Genomic DNA, 21,110 nt, shown 5'->3' with positions numbered 1-21,110 from the left:
CAGCACCTGGGTAGTTTAGAGGGATGTGACTGAGCGAGGAGTAAGTGACGGGGAAACTGGAGAGCAATGGGGAGGCTGGCCCTGCTGCCCCAGTAATGGTTCGATGGGCCCACCATGCTGGAACCGCATGGGACAGGTGTGCTCGAGGGTGGGGAGACATCCCCCCGGCAAAGTGCCCTGGCAGCCCTCAGGGCTCTGTCCCCCTCAGCCCGCCTGTTCTGGTGGCCTCCCCCAGTGCCTGGGCCACAGATGGTCTGTGTCCCCTCAGTGCCAGCCCCTCTCCCCAGGCCAGCACAGGAGTCCTGGTCCAGGCACAGAGCAGCCTGTCCAGAGTGGGGGCCTGCAGGAAGAGGTTTCTCCTTCTCAAGGATTCCTCCCTGCAAGCACAGAAATGCTCCCTTGCCCTTCTCCAGGGACACCCCTTCTCCCCAGAGAGCCTTTCCCCAGGTGAGCGTGTCCAGGCTGGCCTGGCTGGACATTCCTGGTTCCCACCCCGTGCTCCCTGCAGGGCCCTGAGCTGCTGTTTCTGCTCTGCAGAGGGAGGGGGCTGTGGTGCCCTGAGGCCATGGGGTGACCCTGCACTGGCCATGCTGGTCGGGGTGAGGAGCAGAACTTGCCAGAAAGGGATCACTGCTGCTAAGCCCCCTTCCATCTTCCCTCATTGCTCAGTAGCCAAGGACAGGGCTTGGCAGGACCAAGGGGTGTCTTCAGTTTCACAAAGGGCAGGGAAGGGCTGCACTAGATCAATCCCGCAGGGTTTCCAGGACAGTGGACTGAACCGTTGTTTAGTCTTATGTCCCTTTGGCCTGCTGCCTCCTGGCATTGCAGGGGCCTCATTAGCCCATGGGCTCTTCAGGTTCACCTTTCCTTCAAGGACACTCCACCTTGGATGGTCAGTCATTTTATGAGGTGCCACTCGTTGCTCACCCAGACTCACGTGCTTTTCTGGGAGATCGCCTGAGCTCTGCTGGCAACTCCAAGTTCCTCTCTAGGATAGCATTGGCCATCAGCCGCACCACAAGTGGGACAGTACCAGGAAGGACAATCAAAAGCCATTTGCACTCTTCTTGGACATGTGCCACCAATATCTTTATCAAAGATCTGAATGAGGGGATTGAGTGCACCCTCAGTAAGTTTGCAGATGACACCAAGCTAGGTGGGAGTGTTGATCTGCTGGAGGGTAGGAAGGCTCTACAGAGGGACCTGGACAGGCTGGATCCATGGGCCAAGGCCAACTGTACGAGGTTTAATAAGGCCAAGTGCCAGGTCCTGCATTTCGGTCACAACAACCCCAAGCAACGCTACAGGCTTGGGGCAGAGTGGCTGGAAAGCTGCTCGGCAGAAAAGGACCTGGGGGTGCTGGTGGACGGCCAGCTTAACACGAGCCAGCAGCGTGCCCAGGTGGCCAAGAAGGCCATCAGCATTCTGGCTTGTATCAGGAACAGCGTGGCCAGCAGGAGCAGGGAAGTGATCGTGCCTCTGTACTCTGGTGAGGCCTCACCTCGAGTGCTGTGTTCAGTTCTGGGCCCCTCTGTACAAGATGGACATTGAGGTGCTGGAGCGTGGCCAGAGGAGAGCGACCAGGCTGGTGAGGGGTCTGGAGACCAGGGCATATGAGGAGAGGCTGAGGGAGCTGGGCATGTTTAGCTTGGAGAAGAGGAGGCTGAGGGGAGACCTCATTGCCCTCTACAACTACCTGAAAGGAGGGTGTAGAGAGGGGGGTGTTGGCCTCTTCTCCCAGGTGAATAACGACAGAACCAGAGGAAATGGTCTGAAGCTGCGGCAGGGGAGGTTTAGATTAGATATCAGGAAGAATGACTTTACTGAAAGAGTGGTCCGGCACTGGAACAGCCTGCCCAGGGAGGTGGTTGAGTCCCCATTCCTCGAGGTATTTAAGAAATGTCTACATTTGGCACTTCAGGGCATGCTCTGAAGGGCAGAGATTGTAGGTTGTTTGTTTGCGGGTTGGTTTTTTTTTTGGTGTGTGTATGGTTGGACTGGATGATCTCAAAGGTCCTTTCCAACCATGAAGATTCTATGATTATATGATTCTATGATTCTAGGCCCAGCCCTTGGTCCCTAACAGATTCCCCTGCAACTCTGACCCTGTCCCCCTGAGTCTGTGGAGAGCCCCAGAACACCAAGAGAGCTTTTCATGGAACAGTTCCTTGGGTGCGTTCCTGATACCAGCTTTGGAAGAGCCATCCAACCTCTACCGCTGCCTTGAGGAGTCCCGTTAGTGACAGTGGTGCCAGTAGGAAGGCCCCCTCTGACACAGTGGTTCACATGGCCTGTTCCTGCCTGCAGCCACAGGGATGCCGCTGTAGAGACATCAGGACGGTCACAAGGTACACGAGACCTTAGGGGGAACACAAAGGCAAGGGCACAGCAGGATAGTGGGGGTGTGAGGAGAAACCAGCACTGGAAAGGCCACGTCCTGCTGCTGTCCTTGGCCATGGCTCCAGGGAAGCAGCAGCCCTGACTCGCAGACAGCAGAGGCAGAGTGCCCAGCGAGGCAGCCGGGGCAGCCCCAAGGGCCCCCAGGGCAGATCCTCCATGGAGCAGATGGGCATTTTCCTTCTGAACCCCTCCTGCATGCTGGGGCTGCTCGGCCAGCTCCGGAGGAGAAGTGAAGAGATGGAAGCAGAAACTAATAATTTTCTGCTGGCTTCTTTATTGAGTTTATCTAACCAGGGAGCGCAGATCCATACATACCTTAGGTATTTGGGTCAAGAGAAAAACATGTAGGAGACCAAGAAGAAAATCACAGGTATAAAGCAAACAAACAAACAAAACAACAACAACAAAACATTGAAAAAACACAACGAAATAAGAAAGACAAATATGAAGAATAGTTAGTCCTGCTTTTTCCTGATGTACAGTTGGAGCCGTAGTGGTATAATGGCCACCTTATTAATCTGAAGTAGACACCATTAAAATAGTTTCAAAACTCCATCCTTGACTTCCTTGTTCCTCATGCTGTAGATGAGGGGGTTCACTGCTGGAGGCACCACTGAGTACAGCACTGCCACCACCAGATCCAGGGATGGGAAAGAGATGGAGGGGGGCTTCAGGTAAGCAAAAATGCCTGTGCTGACAAACAGGGAGACCACGGCCAGGTGAGGGAGGCACGTGGAAAAGGCTTTGTGCCGTCCCTGCTCAGAGGGGATCCTCAGCACGACCCTGAAGATCTGCACATAGGACAGCACGATGAACACAAAACACACAAAAGCTGAAAAGCAACTTAATATGAGAAGCCCAGCTTCCCTGAGGTAGGCATCTGAGCAGGAGAGCTTGAGGATCTGGGGGATTTCACAGAAGAACTGGCCCACAGCATTGCCCTGGCAGAGGGGTAGGGAAAATGTACTGGCCGTGTGCAGGAGAGCATTGAGAAACCCAGTGCCCCAGGCAGCTGCTGCCATGTGGACACAAGCTCTGCTGCCCAGGAGGGTCCCGTAGTGCAGGGGTTTGCAGATGGCAACGTAGCGGTCATAGGACATGACAGTGAGAAGATAAACCTCTGTTGCAGCACAGAAAACAAAGAAAAAGACCTGTGCAACACATCCCAAGTAGGAAATATCACTGATGTCCCAGAGAGAACTGGCCATGGCTTTGGGGACAGTGGTGGAGATGGAACCCAGGTCAAGGAGGGTGAGGTTGAGGAGGAAGAAGTACATGGGGGTGTGGAGGTGGTGGTCACAGGCGATGGTGGTGATGATGAGGCCGTTGGCCAGGAGGGCAGCCAGGTAGGTGCCCAGGAAGAGCCCGAAGTGCAAGAGCTGCAGCTCCCGTGTGTCTGCCAATGGCAGGAGGAGGAACTGGGTGATGGAGCTGCCATTGGACATTTGTTCACTCTGGGCATGAGGGACTGTTGAAAGAGGAGAAGACCTTGGCAAGTTAAGGCAGACTTCTTTGGGCCCATCCTATTCCATTTCCCAAAGTTTTCCCCAAAATGACTTCTCTTTCCTCAGAATAATTTCATTCATATCTTTTTGTGAGATCAGCTTTGTGCTGCTGAGGGCAGTATCGTTGCAGGGGCAGAGATTCAGTTGTTGATTTCCAATCCTCCCTGGATTATTCACTTCTAAGAGAAACAGATTTGGAATTTCAGTGCCCCCTCCTCAACTGAGAGATGAATTTCTCTGTCCCATCGCCCACCCAGACAACCCGGAGTAGAAGATTGGAAGAACAGGATCCTTCCCTTGCAGGTAGCCCCTGCCGTGCTGTGCTTCTTGAAAAATCTCCAGGGAACGTCCTGCAGTGATCTGCAGCTGTGAGCAGCCCTCACCCACGCAGCACCCTCTCAACAGCAGGACCCTCCCCTGCCAGCGGTTGCTCTTTCTCCAAAGCTTCTCCCCACATGCCCGTGGGGGTCTCCCTGGGCAGGCTGAGAGCTGACCCTGGCAGCCGGCAGAGTCCCTGCCCCGGCACACAGACCCATGGGGTGCAGGGACCCTGCTCAAGGACAGCCCTGGGCACCCCTGCCTGCACACCCTGGCTTCACGGCTATTCACATTTCATAACAAGACCCCTCCTCCCCCTCCGCCTCCTTACAGATCCCATAAGCTGTGGCTGTGCCAGCTTTAGGAGATGCCTCCAGGAACTCCACCTGCATTGCCCTGCACCCAGAGGCTTACTGTGCCAAGGGCTGCAAGGATTTCTCCTCCAGTGAGCTCTCAGTCATCCTCCCAATCCTGACACCTTTAAGCTCTCTCTCTGCCTCGCTCATCTCCCCGAGACACCCAGGCAGTGCCCTCAGCCCTGCTGCGCTTGGCAGAGGAGCTGCTCCTGGGCAGAGCTGTCTCTCTGAGGCGTTGCCCGCTTGCCATGAGCTCCCTCCATCCCAGGAGCCCAGCCCAGCTCAGACGCAGAGCACCAGCCCAAGGAGTTTTAATGACCCCTCTGGTGGGACTGATGCTGAGTCCACGAACCTCAGACACTGAGAGGAAGCTGAAAAAACCTCTCAAGAAGTCAAAGTCAGGTTCAAACTCCAAAGTTTCTTGGAGTGTTAATGGGTCCCACTGAGGGACACCACTGAGATGTTGTCCCCAGGGTCCGGTTAGAGCAGAAACTGGAGGCAGTGATGACAGGTCGAGAAAAGCAAGGTGAAGGTGGCTCTGATGCTGAGTAACCCTGGATGTGTTTCATTAGTGCAAAGGGCCAAGGCCTGACCCCATCGCCCAAAGGGCCAAGGCCTGACCCCCAGCCCCCAGGAAGGGAGATCCTGTCCCTCACTCCTTCCTCAGGGCTCTTCCTGGCACAGTGTGGTGTGGAGATGTGCAATGCCAAGGCCAGCACTATGGTATGACACCTCCCAGGCTCTGAAGTATGGACGAGGAGGCAATGAGACCCCAGTGCTGGAAGGATAACTTGACTCCTCGTAGGCATCAGTGGCAGAGACAACAGCCATAGCCCAAGACATGAAAAGGTTGACTCTGTTAGGGGCCTTTCAGCTTTGCTGCATCCCTGTGTCATCTCCACCACAGGCTGTCCTATGGTGTGCCATCACCTCTGCCTCTTTCCCTGCAGGCTGCAGTCATCCACCCGGCTGCCCCACCTTGCTGTCACCTTCTTTTGCTGAGATCTCTCCATCCTCCCTGGCTCTTCCCTGAAACACAAAGCCTTGGGCTGATCCAGACTCTTTCTGGGTGGCGTGTTGCACCACAGCACTGCCCTTGGAGTGACATTTCTTTCTCCTGGTGTCCAGTCTGCACCTCCCCAGCTGCATGTTGGGGCATTATTTCTTTCTCATGCTGTTTTCCACTACAAAGGAAAGCTCCACCGGCTCCACCAGCAGCCCTCAAGCACACTCAGGCTACTCCTGTACTGTCCTCAGTCTCTGCACCACTGAGCCCAGGGCCCTCAGCCTCTCGAGTCCTGCCGGCCACGTTATTCCTGATACAGGCCAGGATGCTATTGTCCTTCTCAGCCACGCTGGGCATGCTGCTGGCTCACATCCAGCCAGCTGTCAACTGACACCCCCCAGGTCCTTTTTTGCCAGGCAGCTCTCCAGACACTCTTCCCCCAGCCTGTATCGCTGCATGGGGTTGTTGTGACCCAGGTGCGGGACCTGGCACTTGGCCTTGAGGAACCTCATACCATTAGCCGCGGCCCATCGGTACAGCCTGCCCAGATCTGCCTCTGGAGCCATCCTACCCTCAAGCAGGTCGACAGTCCCACCCAACTTGGTGTCGTCTGCACACTTACTGAGGGTGCACTCAATCCCCTCGTCCAAATCATTGATAAAGACATTAAAGAGAACTGGCCCGATACCGAGCCCTGGGGAACACCACTTGTGACCAGCTGCCAACTGGATTGAATTCCATTCACCACCACTCGTTGGGCCTGGCCATCGCCCTGGTTTTTACCCAGCAAAGCGTACACCTGTCCAAGCCATGGGCAGCCAGTTTCTCCAGGAGAATGCTGTGGGAAACAGTGTCAAAGGCTTTATTAGCCTCCAGGGAAACAACATCCACAGCCTTTCCTTCATCCACCAAGCGGGTCACCCTGACATAGAAGGAGATCAGGTTTGTCAGGCAGGACCTGCCTTTCATGAACCCATGCTGACTGGGCCTGATCACCTGGTTGTCCTTCATGTGCCACATAATGGCACTCAGCATGATCTGTTCCATGACCTTCCCAGGCAGTGAGGTCAGACTGACAGGCCTGTAGTTCCCCAAATCTTCCTTCCGTCCTTTCTTGTGGATGGGCATCACATTTTCTAACCTCCAGTCAACTGGGACCTCCACGGTTCACCAGGACTGCTGGTAAATGATGGAAAGTGGCTCGGTGAGTACTTCTGCCAGCTCCTTCAGTACCCTCGCGTGGAGGCCACCTAGCCCCATAGACTTGTGTATGTCTAGCTGTTGGAGCAGGTCCCTCACCATCTCCCTTTGGATTATGGCAGCTTCATTCTGCTCCCTGCCCCTGTCTACAAGCTCAGGGGTCTGGGTACTCAGGGAACAACCCACTCTACTACTAAAGAAGGAGTCAAAGGCGGCACTAAGTACCTCAGCCTTTTCCTCATCCTTTGTCACTATGTTACTGCCTTCATCGGATAAAGGATGGAGATTCTCCCGAGTCCTCCTTTTGTTACTAGTGTGTTTATAGGAACTTTTCTTATTGTTCTTAACATCCAAATTCAGCTTAAGTTCTCGTTGGGCTTTGGCCCTGCTAATTTTCTCCCTACATAGCCTTACAACATCCTTGTAGCCTTCCTGAGTGGCCTTCTTCCAAAGACCATAAACTCTCCTTTTTTCCCTGTGTTGTAACCGTATCTCTCTGTTCAGCCAGGCTGTCTTTTTTCCCTGATGTCTCATTTTACAGCACATGGGGACAGCCTGCTCCTGCACTTTTAAGACTTTCGTCTTGAAAAATGTCCAGCCTTCCTGGACTCCTTTGCCCTTCAGGACTGCCTGCCAAGTGGCTCTGTCAAGCAGCCTCCTGGAAAGACCAAAGTCTGCCCTCTGGAAGTCCGTGGTGGCAGTTCTGCTGACCACCCTCCTTGCTCCTCTGAGAATTGAAAATAATTTCATGGTCACTATGCCCAAGATGGCCTCCAGCTGTCACATCCCCCGCAAGTCTTTCTCCAGTTACAAACAACAGGTCCAGCAGGGCTCTTTCCCTTGTCAGCTCCCTCACCAGCTGTGTCAGGAAGCTCTCCGCAACACACTCCAGGAACTTCCTAGGCTGTTCCCTCTCAGCCGTATTGTGCTCCCAGCTGATATCGGGTAGGTTGAAGTCTCCCACCAGGGCAAGGGCCAGCGATCATGAGATTTCTCCCAGCTGCTTGTACGGTATTTCATCCACCTCTGCATCCTGGTTGGGCAGTGTATAACAGACTCCCACCATGATATCTGTCTTATTGGCCCTCCCCCTGATTCTCACCCATAAACACTCAACCCTATTGTCACCATCATTAAGCTCCTGACATTCCTAACACTCCCTCACATACAAAGCCACCCCACCTCCTCTCCTTCCTTGCCTGTCCCTTCTGAAGAGTCTGTAGCCATCTAATGCAGCACTCTGGTTGTGCGACTCATCCCACCACGTTTCTGTGATGGCGACTACATCATAGTTTTCCTGCTGCACAATGGCTTCCAGCTCCTCCTGTTTGTTGCCCATGCTGCGTGCATTAGTGTAGACGTGTTATGTTTTCAGAAAACCCATAACAATTTCTTGTCATTTGGACAACTATTCTATCACCCAGTGACCCCTCCCCACACAGAAAGGGGAATCAGGGAAAGCAAGGAAACATGAGGGTTGAAATATAAATAGATTTAATAGGATAAGACTAAATAATTAACAATAATGTTAAAGCACCAGTATTAATCCCAATACTAATATAAGATGTACAAGAATTATACTCAGCCAATTCTATCAGTAGGAAGCTGTGCACTCCCAGCAGGGGAGAGTAAATGTTGGACACTGCAAAAGCAACGGCTTCAGGAGGGAGGGAAGGGCTCAGGGGTCCGGCACCAGGGCAAGGACTTTCTCTAGACCACAGCCATCAAGGGAGAGAGAAACGACACAGCAAACTTTCTCATTTGTATCGAATGTGACGTTCATGGTATGAAATAATCCTGTTGGCCAGCCTGGGTCAAATGCCCAGGCCTCGCTCCTCCTCGTACCTGCACCTGCCAAGGCTTGAAAACACCGAGGCCTTGAATCCCACGTAGCTTAGCTGGCTATAAAGCAAATATTTTCACGAATTCAGACACTAGAATCTTCTAAGAGTGACGTTTTCCCAGACATTAGAAGATAAATTAGTCCTGTGTTGCTCAACCCAGGACAAGAAGCACTTCAGCTGGGCTACTGGTCCTGCCACCTTTTTGCTGGAAGAAGGCTTGACTTCTACCTGACCATTCCCAGGCGCAGCCATAGTTTCTAAGCCATCAAAGACCCTTGCCTCTCTGCTGCTGGATTCATCCCCTTTCCCCTTCAAATCTAGTTTAAAGCCCATTTGATGAGCCCTGCCAACTCCTGTGCAAGGATACTTTTCCCCTTTTGAGACAGGCGTACCCCATCTGTCTCGAGCAGGCCTGATGTCGTGTAAACCATCCCGTGATCAAAAAAAACAAAGTCCTGCCACTGGCACCAGGCTCAGAGCCAAGTATTGATCTTCCAGCTCTTCCTGTTGCTTTCCTCATCCTTCCCTGTGACTGGGAGGACCGAGGAGAACATGACTTGCAGTCCTGACCCTTTAACCAGTCATCCCAAGGCCCAGAAGTCTCTCTTGATCGCACTTGTGTTTCTTGTTAACAGATCATCTCTGCCTGTCTGAAAAATTAGTAGTAGGTAATAATCTGAGGGTCTTACCAGGGAGGGAAGTTTTCTTTTTATATCTTTAACCTGGGCCCCAGGGAGGCAGCAGACTTCCCTGAGAAGTGGGTCAGTTCTGCATATTGGGCCTTCCGTTCCCTTCCTTGTAGGGAGTCACCTACAACAATGACCGGTCTTTTTTCCTTAACTGAAAATGTTTTGATGGGAGGTGTAGTCTGATTTAACTTTGGTGACACCTCTGTGGACACTGAATTATCTTCCTCGTCATGATTGAGTTCCCCTTGCAGAGCCTCATACTTATCTTTAAGGGAACCTGGGAAGGTGGGGGAGTTAGTGGGGAGACACGCCTGCTTCGCTGGGCAGAAACATGTTCCTACAGCCCCCTCTCCTCTAAGTTACCTTGTTTGGCTAGGCAGAGAGAGGACAGGGAATCGTCTGTCCACCATGTGGACTTGTGTACGTTCAGGTTCCTCAGGTGGCGGAATGCTCGGTGTTAATTTGCCTTTGACCCCGATCTGTGCGTTCTTGGCTCCAGACCTGGAATCCAGTTCCTGTCCGTCATTGAGTCCAGTCTGGGCCCTCCCCAGTGCCTGACAGTGACATCATCCTGGGAGCTTGATACAGTTTTCTATATATTGTATCTATTTCATTATTTCCTTTTTATTTTATTACAAGTATTTCATTAAAGTAGACTAGTTCCTTCTAAACTCATAAATCTCTTTCTTTCCTTCCTCTCCTCAGAGTGAGAGCTGGGGGAGAGCATCTGTCGTCCGTCATTGGCCAACTCGGCCTAAACCAGGGCAATACGGAAACACACTTCAGTGCTGCATATGCATTTGGGCTAAAAACCCCCACTGGGCTAGTTTTTCAGAGACAGTTTCAGAGTGGCAAAGCAGATTCAGCACATAAATGCTTATTTTTGCTGGGGTAGAGTTGATTTTCTTCACAGTAGCTGGTATGGGGCTGTGTTTTGGATTTGTGCTGGAAACAGCGTTGATAAGACAGGGATGTTTCCACTATTGCTGAGCAGGGCTTACACAGCACCATAGCCTTTTCTGCTCCTCACACTACCCCACCAGCAAGTAGGCTGGGAGTGCACGAGAAGTTGGGAGGGGGCACAGCTGGGACAGTGGACCCCGATCAAAGGGATATCCCGTACCACGTAGCATCATGCTCCACCATATAAATCTGGGGGAAGAAGAAGGAAGGGAGGGATGTTTGGAGTTACGGCATTTTGTCTTCCCAAGTAATCATTACGTGGTATGGAGCCCTGCCTTCCTGGAGGTGGCCGAACACCTGCCTGCCAATGGGAAGTACTGAATTTATTCCTTGTTTTGCTTCGCTTAAGTGTGCGGCTTTTGCTTTACCAATTAAATTGCTTGATCTCAGCCCCGGAGTTTGCTCACTTTTACCCTTCTGATTCTCTCTCCCATCCCACTGGTGGGAAGTGAGTGAGTGACTGTGTAGTGCTTAGTTGCCGGCTGGTGTTAAACCACAACAAACAGAAACTCCACCATTCTCTGGGACCCCATTCCGGTGCTGGACTGTCCTCCTGGTGACCTTTTTATCTTTTATTTTTATGTCAGGTTAGTCAAGAATTACACAACTCAGAGCAAGACATCATAGCAGGGGGAGATGCTTTGAAGCCCTTCATATCTTTGAACACTTTTAAGGTGATTCCATGCAGGGATGCTGTAGAAGATAGCCCATGGGGTCTTGCAAGCGATTTCTCAAACGTGAGGCTGGTCGTCTCTTCACCACTTGTCTCACTTTCTGGGCATCAATGGCTACTGACCATGCTTTGACTATTTCCCTTTAACATTATTTGGTCAGGCACAACTTGAAGTAGCTGTTTGAATTAAACCACTCAGAGGCACTGAAGATGCTTTAGAGTACAAAGATATCAAGGTGGGACACGACATAGGAGGAATGCCTCAGGACACCTTTCCCCTTCTTGAGGAGGATGAAAGCCAGGCCGGACACATGGTTTTGTTTCAGCAGGTATGAGATGCCTTTCTTCAGGCAACCATGTACCCCAGTGGGACTTCTTTGGGACTATTTGAGAGGATTTTACGTACTCTGTAGTACCACTTTGTCCGTAGGAGTCTCTTCAAGGCAATTCTCACTTCCTTATTCCTCAGGCTATAGATGACAGGGTTAAACACTGGGGTAAAAATTGTGTAAAACAGGGCAAGGTATTTGTCGGTGTCTACGGAATCCCTTGACCGTTGCTTTAAGTAGACGACTGTGGCCGAGCCATAGAAGAGTGTCACCACCGCGAGGTGTGAGGAACAGGTGGAAAAGGCTTTGTGTCTGCCCAGAACTGAAGGTATTTTCAGAATTGCCCTGATAATTTTAATGTAAGAAATAACTATTAAGGAGAAGGGAAAGATTGCAAATACCAGGATGATGGTGTACAGTGTCACTTGGTTCCAGAATGTGTCTGCACAGGCCAGCTCCAGCAGAGGGGGGACATCACAAAAAAAGCGATGAAGGTCATGGGATGCACAGAGGGCAAAGTGAACACCTGGTAGGTCTGTCCTACTTGCACTGGTACGACAGCCACCCACGACCCCACCACCGGTCTGATGCAGAGACCCCTCCTCATGATGAGGGGGTAGTGCAGGGGGTCACAGATGGCTATGTAGCGGTCATAGGCCATGACAGCCAGGAGAAGGCACTCAATGCTGCCCAGCAACACCAGGAAATACAGCTGGGCAGCATAGCCAAGGAAGGAGGTCCTGCCATCCTCCAGCAGGAAAACCACCAGCATTTTTGGCAGAGTGACTGATGTGTAGCAGATCTCCAGGAAGGACAAGTTCCTCGGGAAGAAATACATGGGGCTGTGGAGGCTTGAGTCCACCACTGTGATGAGTGCAATCAGGCTGTTCTCTGTGAGGACCATGAGGTAGATGACCAGGAATGCTGTGAAGCACAAGCCCTGCAGGCTGGAGTGGTCAGAAAATCCCAGAAGAATGAATCCAGATCCACCGGTGTGATTCTCCAGGCCTTTTCTTTGGGGCATTTTTCCTGCACAGAGCAATTCAAACAACAGGCTCTCAGAGGATGCTGGTGGCCTGTCCACCATCACACACACTTCAAGCCTAGAGAAAGACTACAAACATCAGCATACACGCCATTGCAGGATTAGGAGAGCTCGACCAAGATAGGCATGAATGTTTGGAAATCTAACGTGGGTCGCTTGCGGAGGGGAGGTTTGTAAAGAGAGAGACCAGAGTCCTTGAGCCTGAATGACTGGGGGTTTTATTGTCATATGGGTAAAAGAAACTTGACTTTCTCTTTTAGAGGTGATTTTATTAAATAGAGTACCTATTGAAAGATGAGAGAAAAGGAAGAAAAGAGACAAATACTAGTGCCTTTAAGGACAGCCTTACTTACGTTCCTTGTTCAGATCTCATAAGAGGTGCATTTAATGTAAGAACATTAAGAAGGAATAGGGTTAAAAGGGGGGAAGGAAGAAAAAGGGGAAGACAAAGCAAGGCAAGGCTAGGCAAGGAGAGGCAAACAAACCAAAGCAAGGCAAGGTATGACTCGATTCTTAGACCTTAGTGAGAGAGATTAATCCCAGCTCTCCTCACATGGGAGAGCTCATCCCCTGACACTGCATCCACACACAAAGATCTGGGAGACTATCTTAGATCTGAATCATCAGTTTTTGCCTAGTGAAGGGTGAATCCCATCAGAAGTAACACAAGCTTCTCTCTGCCAAAGAATCCAGTGACACTGATGCATCCATGGCACATTTAAACAAGACAGAGAAGCAGCAGGTTATGCTTAAATTACCAGTTTTCAGGGTGCTAAAAGACATTTTTGTGCAAGCAAGAAAACTGCTTTATGCAGGTTTCAATCATACGGAGAAGAAAGTGATTAAAAGCGTGTGATATCCCCATGACACCCAATTTTCCCGCACAGGTCAGGCATCTATAACTTTTGAATAAGTCCCGAATCATTCAGCGTTCCCAAACCTGCTGCTCTGTCGCTTGGATTTCTGACAGCTTACAAATGCAGCCGAGGGCCCATTCGCTCTGATCCCAACCCTGCAAGCCCTCACAGAAGCAGAGCAGTGCTCTTGCTGCCTGGGGAGCTCAGCCCTCCCTTCACATTGCCCCCCTTCCCAGAGCAGAAGGGCTTCTTGCTGGGCACACCTGAAGGGTGTCAGCTACAATCAAGCAGCACCACAACAGCAGGTGGCTTCTTATGGAGAAGGGACTCAGCTGAGAGATGTTTAAGAACCTCAGTTTGAGGTGGGGTCAAGTGGTCATTGCATGAGGAATATGCCATTTGCAGCCTGGATATCTAGGTAACTCAGCTCTTGTCAGGGTCAATGGAGAAACAAGGAACACAGTATATGAGAACTGAAAAACAGTTCATCTGACCCAAGGGTCTGACTTGGGTGACACACAGTGGTGCCTCCAGCCTCCAGATCATGAGGAAGCGAAAGGCCACTGCTCAGGCCTTGAGACAGCACTGACAAGGTGATACCAGCTTGTCTGTCCATCCCAGTTGTGCTCCCACTATGCTCAAGTTTGTTTCTTTTGTGACAAACTTACTATGGTAATCATTGCCTGATAGGATGATACAGATTTCATTACACACGTGCTGTTGGGTTAAGATAAGTGTTAGGTCAGGGTTAGTTAAGGTTCATGTTCAGGCTTAAATTAGAGCTAGAGTTCATGTGGTTTAGGGTTAGATTTCAAATAGGTTGGGGTTTGGTTAGGGTTAGGGTAAGGGTAAGGTTGGGGTGCGGGTTACAGTTAGAGTTGAGGGTTATGACCTGGGGTTGGGGTAGAGCTAGGGTCAGGCAGTGATTAGGGTTAGGATTAAGATAAGGTCAGGGTTATGTTCAGAGCAGGGTTAGGTTATGGTTCGGGCAGGGTGGGGTTAGGGTTAGACACCTGCTGGACAGTGTGCATCTTGCTGTGCTCCCCTTCCAGTGCGTGCCACGGTCATTAAAATCCCCAATAAGACCTGGCAATTCTTTGGGTTTCTTGAATAAGCCTTTCTCCGCTTCCTTATACTGATTGCGGGTGCTTTGTCTCCCACCAGGGTGGCACACTAAGAGGCCTCTCCTCTGATCCTCACCCACAAAGGACTCACCCAACCTCTTGCACATCCCATAGAGGAGCTCCATAAGAAAAGACAGCAGGAAAAGATGAAGAGTTCACCAATCCCAGTTTCAGCATTGAGCCAGCCAAAACTCAGGGGAAGTCTTGTAGGAGCAACCTTCTGTAAATCCACCCCCATCATACTCGTCTCCCTCCCCTTTTATGTTTGCCGAATTAGCACGGCCCACCCCACTTGTTATGGGGCAGTTCCATCTCAGACGTCTCCCCCTCCCGGCTGATGTGTAGCATCATTTGGGTGGGGAGAGAACTATAGTCATACATGTTTAGCATGATCTCTATAATCTTCATTAGCATATGCAGGGTGTGCGCTTTCATATGTATTTCATGGATAATGAAGCAAAGGTCACGTCTCAGACACAATGGCCTTGAGAACTGAGAACTAGCAAGCTCACCACACGAGTGGCAGAGCTATCTTGTCTTCACAAGACGGTTCTCCCACACTTTCCGGTGCCAGAACTGTGAGCCTTATCAGTTCTTTGAAGGCCAGGCCTGCATTATTTATTTCCTTGCGAGTGTTGGAGGCCTTCCATTGAAGGCTTGGAGGGCATTCTGCCCCTTAGCAGGGAATTTACAGTCCGTCTCTTACAACTAGCAGCCGGAGCTTTCCCAGCACTCCTCGCCATTTCTTCCACCAGTATCAAAACTCTGTGGTAGTACATGGGACTCCAGCTCCTCGGCTCTGTGCCCCAGGCTGAGGGTGTTGGTGCACTTTTGGTGCACTGCATCACTTTGGCTGGAGCAGTGGGGCCACGCTCAGCCTTGTCACTAAGTACCAAGTCCCCAAGCCCCAGTATGTGCAATGCTTTGCTTGAGACCAGAGACATGCTGGAGTGGACGAAGGGCAGCAATGTGAAAGCACCAAAAGTGAAAATCCTGTTCACCCAGAGGCCAGAAAAGCAGGTCTGGGCTCCGTAGCCCTGCCAGGAAAAGGCTTTGCTGCTCCCAAAGGGCTGTGCTGGAGGGGAAGTTGATCTCCAGGAGGACAAGGTGCTGCTGAAAATGTCCTTGGGTGTGGAGATGCTGTGATCGAGGAGCACTGTGACAATCAGTTGCCTCTTCCTTGGTTATATCACCGAGGGGCTCAGCAAAGGATTGTTGGAAGAAGACCCAGCAGAGTCTGGGAGCAGCCAAATGAGTTGAGCCCTCAGTGTGATGGGCTTCTTGTTCATGACCTGCTCTGCATCAACTGGGTGGAGATGGGTCAGACTGGGCCTCACTGCAGTGGTGGGTTTCGGTTGCTGATCGACAGAGACCAAACCTGCCTGGGCTGCCACATAGGCTTGCCCAAAGGAACCAAATCTGCAATGCTCTCTGGGGTCTCTGTCATGCACCTGCTCTGATCAGGAATGGCTTTCCCGTAGGTGCTCTGCTGTCCCTGCCAGCAACCTGCAGTTGTTCTGGGGGGCGCTGGCATCTCAGGTGGCACAACAAGCCGTATATGGCCACTGAGGAGCTGTCCTGAATTAGGTTGAGCAACGGGGGAAGGTCCATGAGACACCTGCCACTACAGTCAGCAGAGATCTAGGAAATACAGCTGGTGGAGAAGAGAAAGAGAGGGACTTAGCTGCATTTGGTCAGATGACTACCTCTGTAGGTGCTGTGGATGTAAGGAATATTGAAGGTTTTATCTGTCCAAAATGTAACATCTACTTTCATTTCCATCTACCAAAGAAATTCCTCACCAGGCTCCATGATGTTGCCCCCAGATGCTGCCTTGTGTCTCAGCATTGCTGCATTAGGGCTTGCAGTCACCTGCACATATCCTGGGCAAACTCTGGTGTCACCTCAAATGTCACCAGGTGTTCCCACCTGAACAACTCCCTCACTCTCCATCAATTAGCAAGGGAGTGGACACAAACAGCTCACTTGCAGGTGCTCATCTTGTGCACACCTGAACTGAGGCAAGAAGAATCCCACCTCCTGTGGGTTTGTAGCAGGCATGGGAGGGAGCTGAGTCCCCTTCTGGCCCCAGGGCTACAGAGCCGGGATGAGATGCCTTGATTGACTCAGCTGAATTCCTTCCCTCAGCAGGAGGGATAAATGCGATTACTCCCTATCCCTGTCTGGGTGTCCTGACAAATGATGGGATGAGAAAATATGATTCTTGAGACTCAATGTTTTCCTGATACATGAAATGACAGCGCAGGAAGGAAGAGCCTCTCCCCAGCTTAGTGATTGCTTCATCCTGTTTCCCAGCAGGTTCCCTGGAGCCCCATAGACACCTGGAGGGAGCCCCGAGGGGGCAGAGAAGGGCTGCCTTGGGCTGGTCCTCTGTGCCTGAGCTGGGCTGGGCTCCTGGCATGGAGGGAGCTCGTGGCAAGCGGGCAGCACTGCAGAGAGACAGCTCTGCCCAGGAGCAGGGCTGCGGGCGCTGCCTGCGGGCACCAAAGGGGAGTGAGGCAGAGCAAGGTTAAAGGCAGTCAGCAGCGGGAGGGTGCTGAGAGTTCGCTGGCGGTGGATTCTTCCCAGCCCTTGACACGGTAAGTCTCAAGCTGCAGGGAAGTAAAGATGCAGTTCCTGGAGGGACCTCCTAGAGCTGGTTCCTCCCTCGTAGGATCTGTCAGAGTAACTCTCACAGTTTCCATAGCATAGAGGAGGAGGACGTGCTCCTGAGCAGGGATTCTCTGCTGCACTGTCAGAGGGAGAGGGCATGACGGCTGCCTTTCTTCCAGGGACATCTGCAGGGTGTAAAGCCGGCTGTGCAGCCAGGGGTGCCCAGGGCTGTCCTTCCGAGCTGGGTCCCTGCACCCAGGGGCTGTGTGCTGGGGCAGGGACATATCTCCTGCCAGGGTCAGCTCTCGTCCAGCGCAGGGACCTCTCCATGAAGATTCTGAAGGGAAAAGCTGCGGGTGGAAGGAGCAACTGCTGTCAGGGAAGGGTCCTACTGCATTCAAGAGGGTGCTGCATGGGTCAGGGCTGCCGACCGCTCCAGATCACCCCCAGAACACTGGCAGAGGCAGCATTTATAGAGGAAGCCCAGGGCAGGTCTACCTTAAAGATGAAGACCTTTCCATTGTCTGTGCTACAGCTTTCTCTGAAGGGAAAAGGGAAAGAAGCTGTCTAGTTTTAATAAATCACTAAACTCTTACACTAAAGGATCAGCAGATCTGCCAGAAACCGCACAAAGTGCCTTCGCCCACCCCTCTCCCTACACACAGCACCAGCAGCACCTTTGCTTCCAGCATCGGGCTTTCTCTCATCTCCTCCTTAGGAGCCACAAAGAGGGAGGTGCCCCTGGGCAGTGCCCAGCTGCCAGGAGGGGTCTGCAGGGCAGAGCTGAGCCCCCAGCGCGTGGGATGGGCTCTGGGAGCAGGGACAGGGAGGAGACGTGGGCACAGAGCAGCAGCTCCTGGCAGGGGCAGCTCCAGGCAGCAGAGAGCCACTCCACCCGGCTGCATCCCTCTCTGCTCCGCTGCACAGGGAAAGAGAAAGTAGATGGGAGAAACCGACTTTGAAACTGGACCCTTCCCCAAACAGTAACAATAGTCCATTTTCTTCTTCAAGGACATTGTCAGGGGGACCATTGTCCAATGGAGAGAGGTGTAAGCACAGGAGACCTGGGTGGTGCCCAGCAGGTCACTGGTGTGCAGAGCAGCTCTCCTGACTCTGCACTAGGGCACAGAGAGCACTTTTGTCCCTCAGGGCTCAGCAGTGTTCAGGCGAAAGGCAATGGGAAAGAGAAGGATTTCTGCCCCTGCAAGGAAAGTGCCTCAGTAGCACAAAGCTGATCTCACAAAAAGGAGCCGAATTAAATTATACCAAAGGAAGAGAAGTCCCTTTGGGGAGATCTTTTCGAAAACAGAATGAGGTGGGGTCAAAGAAGTCTGCCTTAACTTGCCAAGGTCTTTCCCTCTTTCAACAGTCCCCCATGCCCAGAGTGAACAAATGTCCAACAGCAGCTCCATCACCCAGTTCCTCCTCCTGGCATTGGCAGACACACGGGAGCTGCAGCTCTTGCACTTCGGGCTCTTCCTGGGCATCTACTTGGCTGCCCTCCTGGCCAACGGCCTCATCATCGGCGCTATAGCCTGTGACCACCACCTCCACACCCCCATGTACTTCTTCCTCCTCAACCTCGCCCTCCTTGACCTGGGCTCCATCTCCACCACTGTCCCCAAATCTATGGCCAATTCCTTCTGGGACACCAGGGCCATCTCCTATGCAGGATGTGCCGCACAGGTCTTTTTCTTTGTTTTCTGTGCTGCAACAGAGGTTTATCTTCTCACCGTCATGTCCTATGACCGCTACGTTGCCATCTGCAAACCCCTGCACTACGGGACCCTCCTGGGCAGCAGAGCTTGTGTCCACATGGCAGCAGCTGCCTGGGGCACTGGGTTTCTCAATGCTCTCCTGCACACGGCCAGTACATTTTCCCTACCCCTCTGCCAGGGCAATGCTGTGGGCCAGTTCTTCTGTGAAATCCCCCAGATCCTCAAGCTCTCCTGCTCAGATGCCTACCTCAGGGAACTTGGGCTTCTTATATTAAGTGCTTTGTTAGTTTTTGGATGTTTTGTTTTCATTGTCCTGTCCTACGTGCAGATCTTCAGGGTCGTGCTGAGGATCCCCTCTGAGCAGGGACGGCACAAAGCCTTTTCCACGTGCCTCCCTCACCTGGCCGTGGTCTCCCTCTTTATCAGTACTGGCATATTTTCTCACCTGAAGCCCCCCTCCATCTCCTCCCCATCGCTGGATCTGGTGATGGCAGTGCTGTACTCAGTGGTACCTCCAGCAGTGAACCCCCTCATCTACAGCATGAGGAACCAGGAGCTCAAGGAGTCCATTAGGAAAGTCATTTATTGGATGTTTGTCAATGTTGATAAATTTTCCATCACTGTCCACAAATGACATCTACGGTATCCCAATGCAGGCCTGTACTCTGTTTATTGTTTTTTCTTCTTTTTTTGTGTGTTTTTTTTTTATTTGCTAGCATTTCCTGTAGTGTTGTTTATGGTTATTACATTCCTAAATAATTGTTTGTATTTAGCTCATTCTCCTGAGACATGAGCCCATCTCCCTCTGTCACCTGAAACCTGTATAAATGTTTTTCTAGCGCAATTTGAAAGCTGACTCTTTTGTAGCCTCTCTCTAATACAGTGACATCTTCCCTGTGCAGTTCCTCAAGTTTTGGCTGTTCTTCCAAAGCTGATGTCAACAACAGGCCCCGATATTTCACCCCAAAAGGGCCCGAGTAAAAAGCTCTTTGTCACAGTGGAAGCTGTTAGAGAATAAGGGTTGGACTTAGGACTCATCTGTTGTTGTCTCTTGACGGTGGAGATGGTGAATGGTCACTGAGATACTGTCATAGTGCACTGTCCCAGCGTGTGACAGGGCAGAGGACATACTCCAGGAGAAGGATCTGGAGCTGCCTGGAGAGCCTGCGAGATAGGCATGGACTGTGTGCGCCTTGGGTGGTCAGTGACTGGAGCCTCACAAGGTGAGGGATTGCCCAAAGTGGAGGCACCCAAAGGGAAAGCACTAAATCCAGGTACCTGCAAGGAAAGAAGATGGACACAGCCAACCCGACACAAACCAACTCCAAAAGGCACCAGCACCTTTACAGCCACCCCACCAAGAGCAGCACTTACACGACCATGAGCAACACAACTGGCCCCATCCTTTCCCCACTCTGTGGCTGATCTGATGGGAAGGTTGCATGAGTGGTCCATACATTCCCAGCCCTGCGTCTCTCCATTGCCCCGTGTCCTCCTCCTCCTCCTTCCAAGCCCACTTTGAATTGACCGGCAAAGCATGTACATACAGTCATACCAAAACCACACAAACAACAGTGAGCCCACTCACACAGCAAATAGCCAGGAGCAGAGTTGAGTAAATGGTGTGGTTTAACCCCAGTCAGCAGCTAAGCACCACACAGTCGCCCACTCACTCCCCCACAGTACAATGAGGGAGAAGATCAGAAAGGTAAAAGTGAGACAACGCATGGGTTGAGATAAAGACAGTTTGACAGGTAAAGCAAATGCTGTGCGTGCAAGCAAAGGAAAATAAGGAATTCATCCCCTGCTTCCCATTGGCAGCCAGATATTTAGCACTTTCCAGGAAAGCAGGGCTCCATCATGCGTAACGGTGACTTAGGAAGATGGCAACGGCCCCCTGGGCAACGGCCTCATCATCACCGCCATCACCCGTGACCACTGCCTCCACACCCCCATGTACTTCTTCCTCCTCAACCTCTCTGTTCTTGACCTGGGCACACAGCTGGCTAATAATAACCACAGGCATGAGCATGATGTGCATGTGGTGAGATTAACCTGAGTGAGCACAAACACCATCAGCTGTTGGTGGGGCCTCCATGAAGGCCTGTGGGACAGACAGTGGCTGGAGGTGACTTCACTCGGAGAGTAACGTCCCCTGGGAAACCCCCTGAATGCAGCCCTGGGGTGGGCTTCCTTGACCCCAGGTCCCTGTGTCCATTCCTCACGCCGTGGGGCACCTCAGAGAGGTGCCGAGCAGGGAGACACAGCGCGGGGCTGAGGTGCTGCCAGCCTCCGGGAGTGGCAAGAGGAGGCCATGGAGTCTGCTGCTCTGCCCGTGCCAGGGAAGGACTCGTGTCTCTGAACAGCCCTGCCAGAGCCCTGACAGTGCTGGGTGTGTCTCCAGGAGCAGCCTGTGTGCCACCTCACCCTCCCCTCTCTTCATGGCCTGTCCCTTTTATTACACGGTGTG

At 52.0% G+C, this 21,110-nt stretch overlaps 2 protein-coding genes and 1 pseudogene across 2 annotated transcripts; 1 reads left to right on the top strand and 2 right to left on the bottom strand.

The window, feature by feature from the left end:
• Positions 1 to 2,341: 2,341 nt before the first annotated feature.
• On the bottom strand, positions 2,342 to 3,464 carry LOC128901401 (olfactory receptor 14J1-like; the record flags this gene model as incomplete). The annotated part of the gene is made up of 2 exons (XM_054183357.1): positions 2,342 to 2,359; positions 3,003 to 3,464. Coding segments are annotated over 2 exons (480 nt in total), but the record flags the coding sequence as incomplete, so codon positions are not given.
• Positions 3,465 to 11,300: 7,836 nt separating this feature from the next.
• Positions 11,301 to 12,307, bottom strand: LOC128901400 (olfactory receptor 10AG1-like; annotated as a pseudogene).
• A 5,992-nt stretch (positions 12,308 to 18,299) lies between these two features.
• Positions 18,300 to 19,274, top strand: LOC128901399 (olfactory receptor 14A16-like). Its single transcript, XM_054183356.1, has one exon. It carries the CDS (start codon positions 18,315 to 18,317, stop codon positions 19,272 to 19,274), a length of 960 nt encoding a protein of 319 aa, XP_054039331.1. The 5' UTR covers positions 18,300 to 18,314.
• Positions 19,275 to 21,110: the final 1,836 nt, after the last annotated feature.

The sequence above is a fragment of the Rissa tridactyla genome, chromosome 25 (assembly GCF_028500815.1).
Source record: "Rissa tridactyla isolate bRisTri1 chromosome 25, bRisTri1.patW.cur.20221130, whole genome shotgun sequence".
Lineage (NCBI taxonomy): Eukaryota > Metazoa > Chordata > Aves > Charadriiformes > Laridae > Rissa > Rissa tridactyla.
Note: the sequence above shows the minus strand (reverse complement) of the source record. Positions and strands in the feature narration are given on the sequence as shown.

Excerpts from the sequence above, each read along its gene's own strand:
- LOC128901399 (XM_054183356.1), top strand. The coding sequence starts at position 18,315 with ATGTCCAACAGCAGCTCCATCACCCAGTTCCTCCTCCTGGCATTGGCA.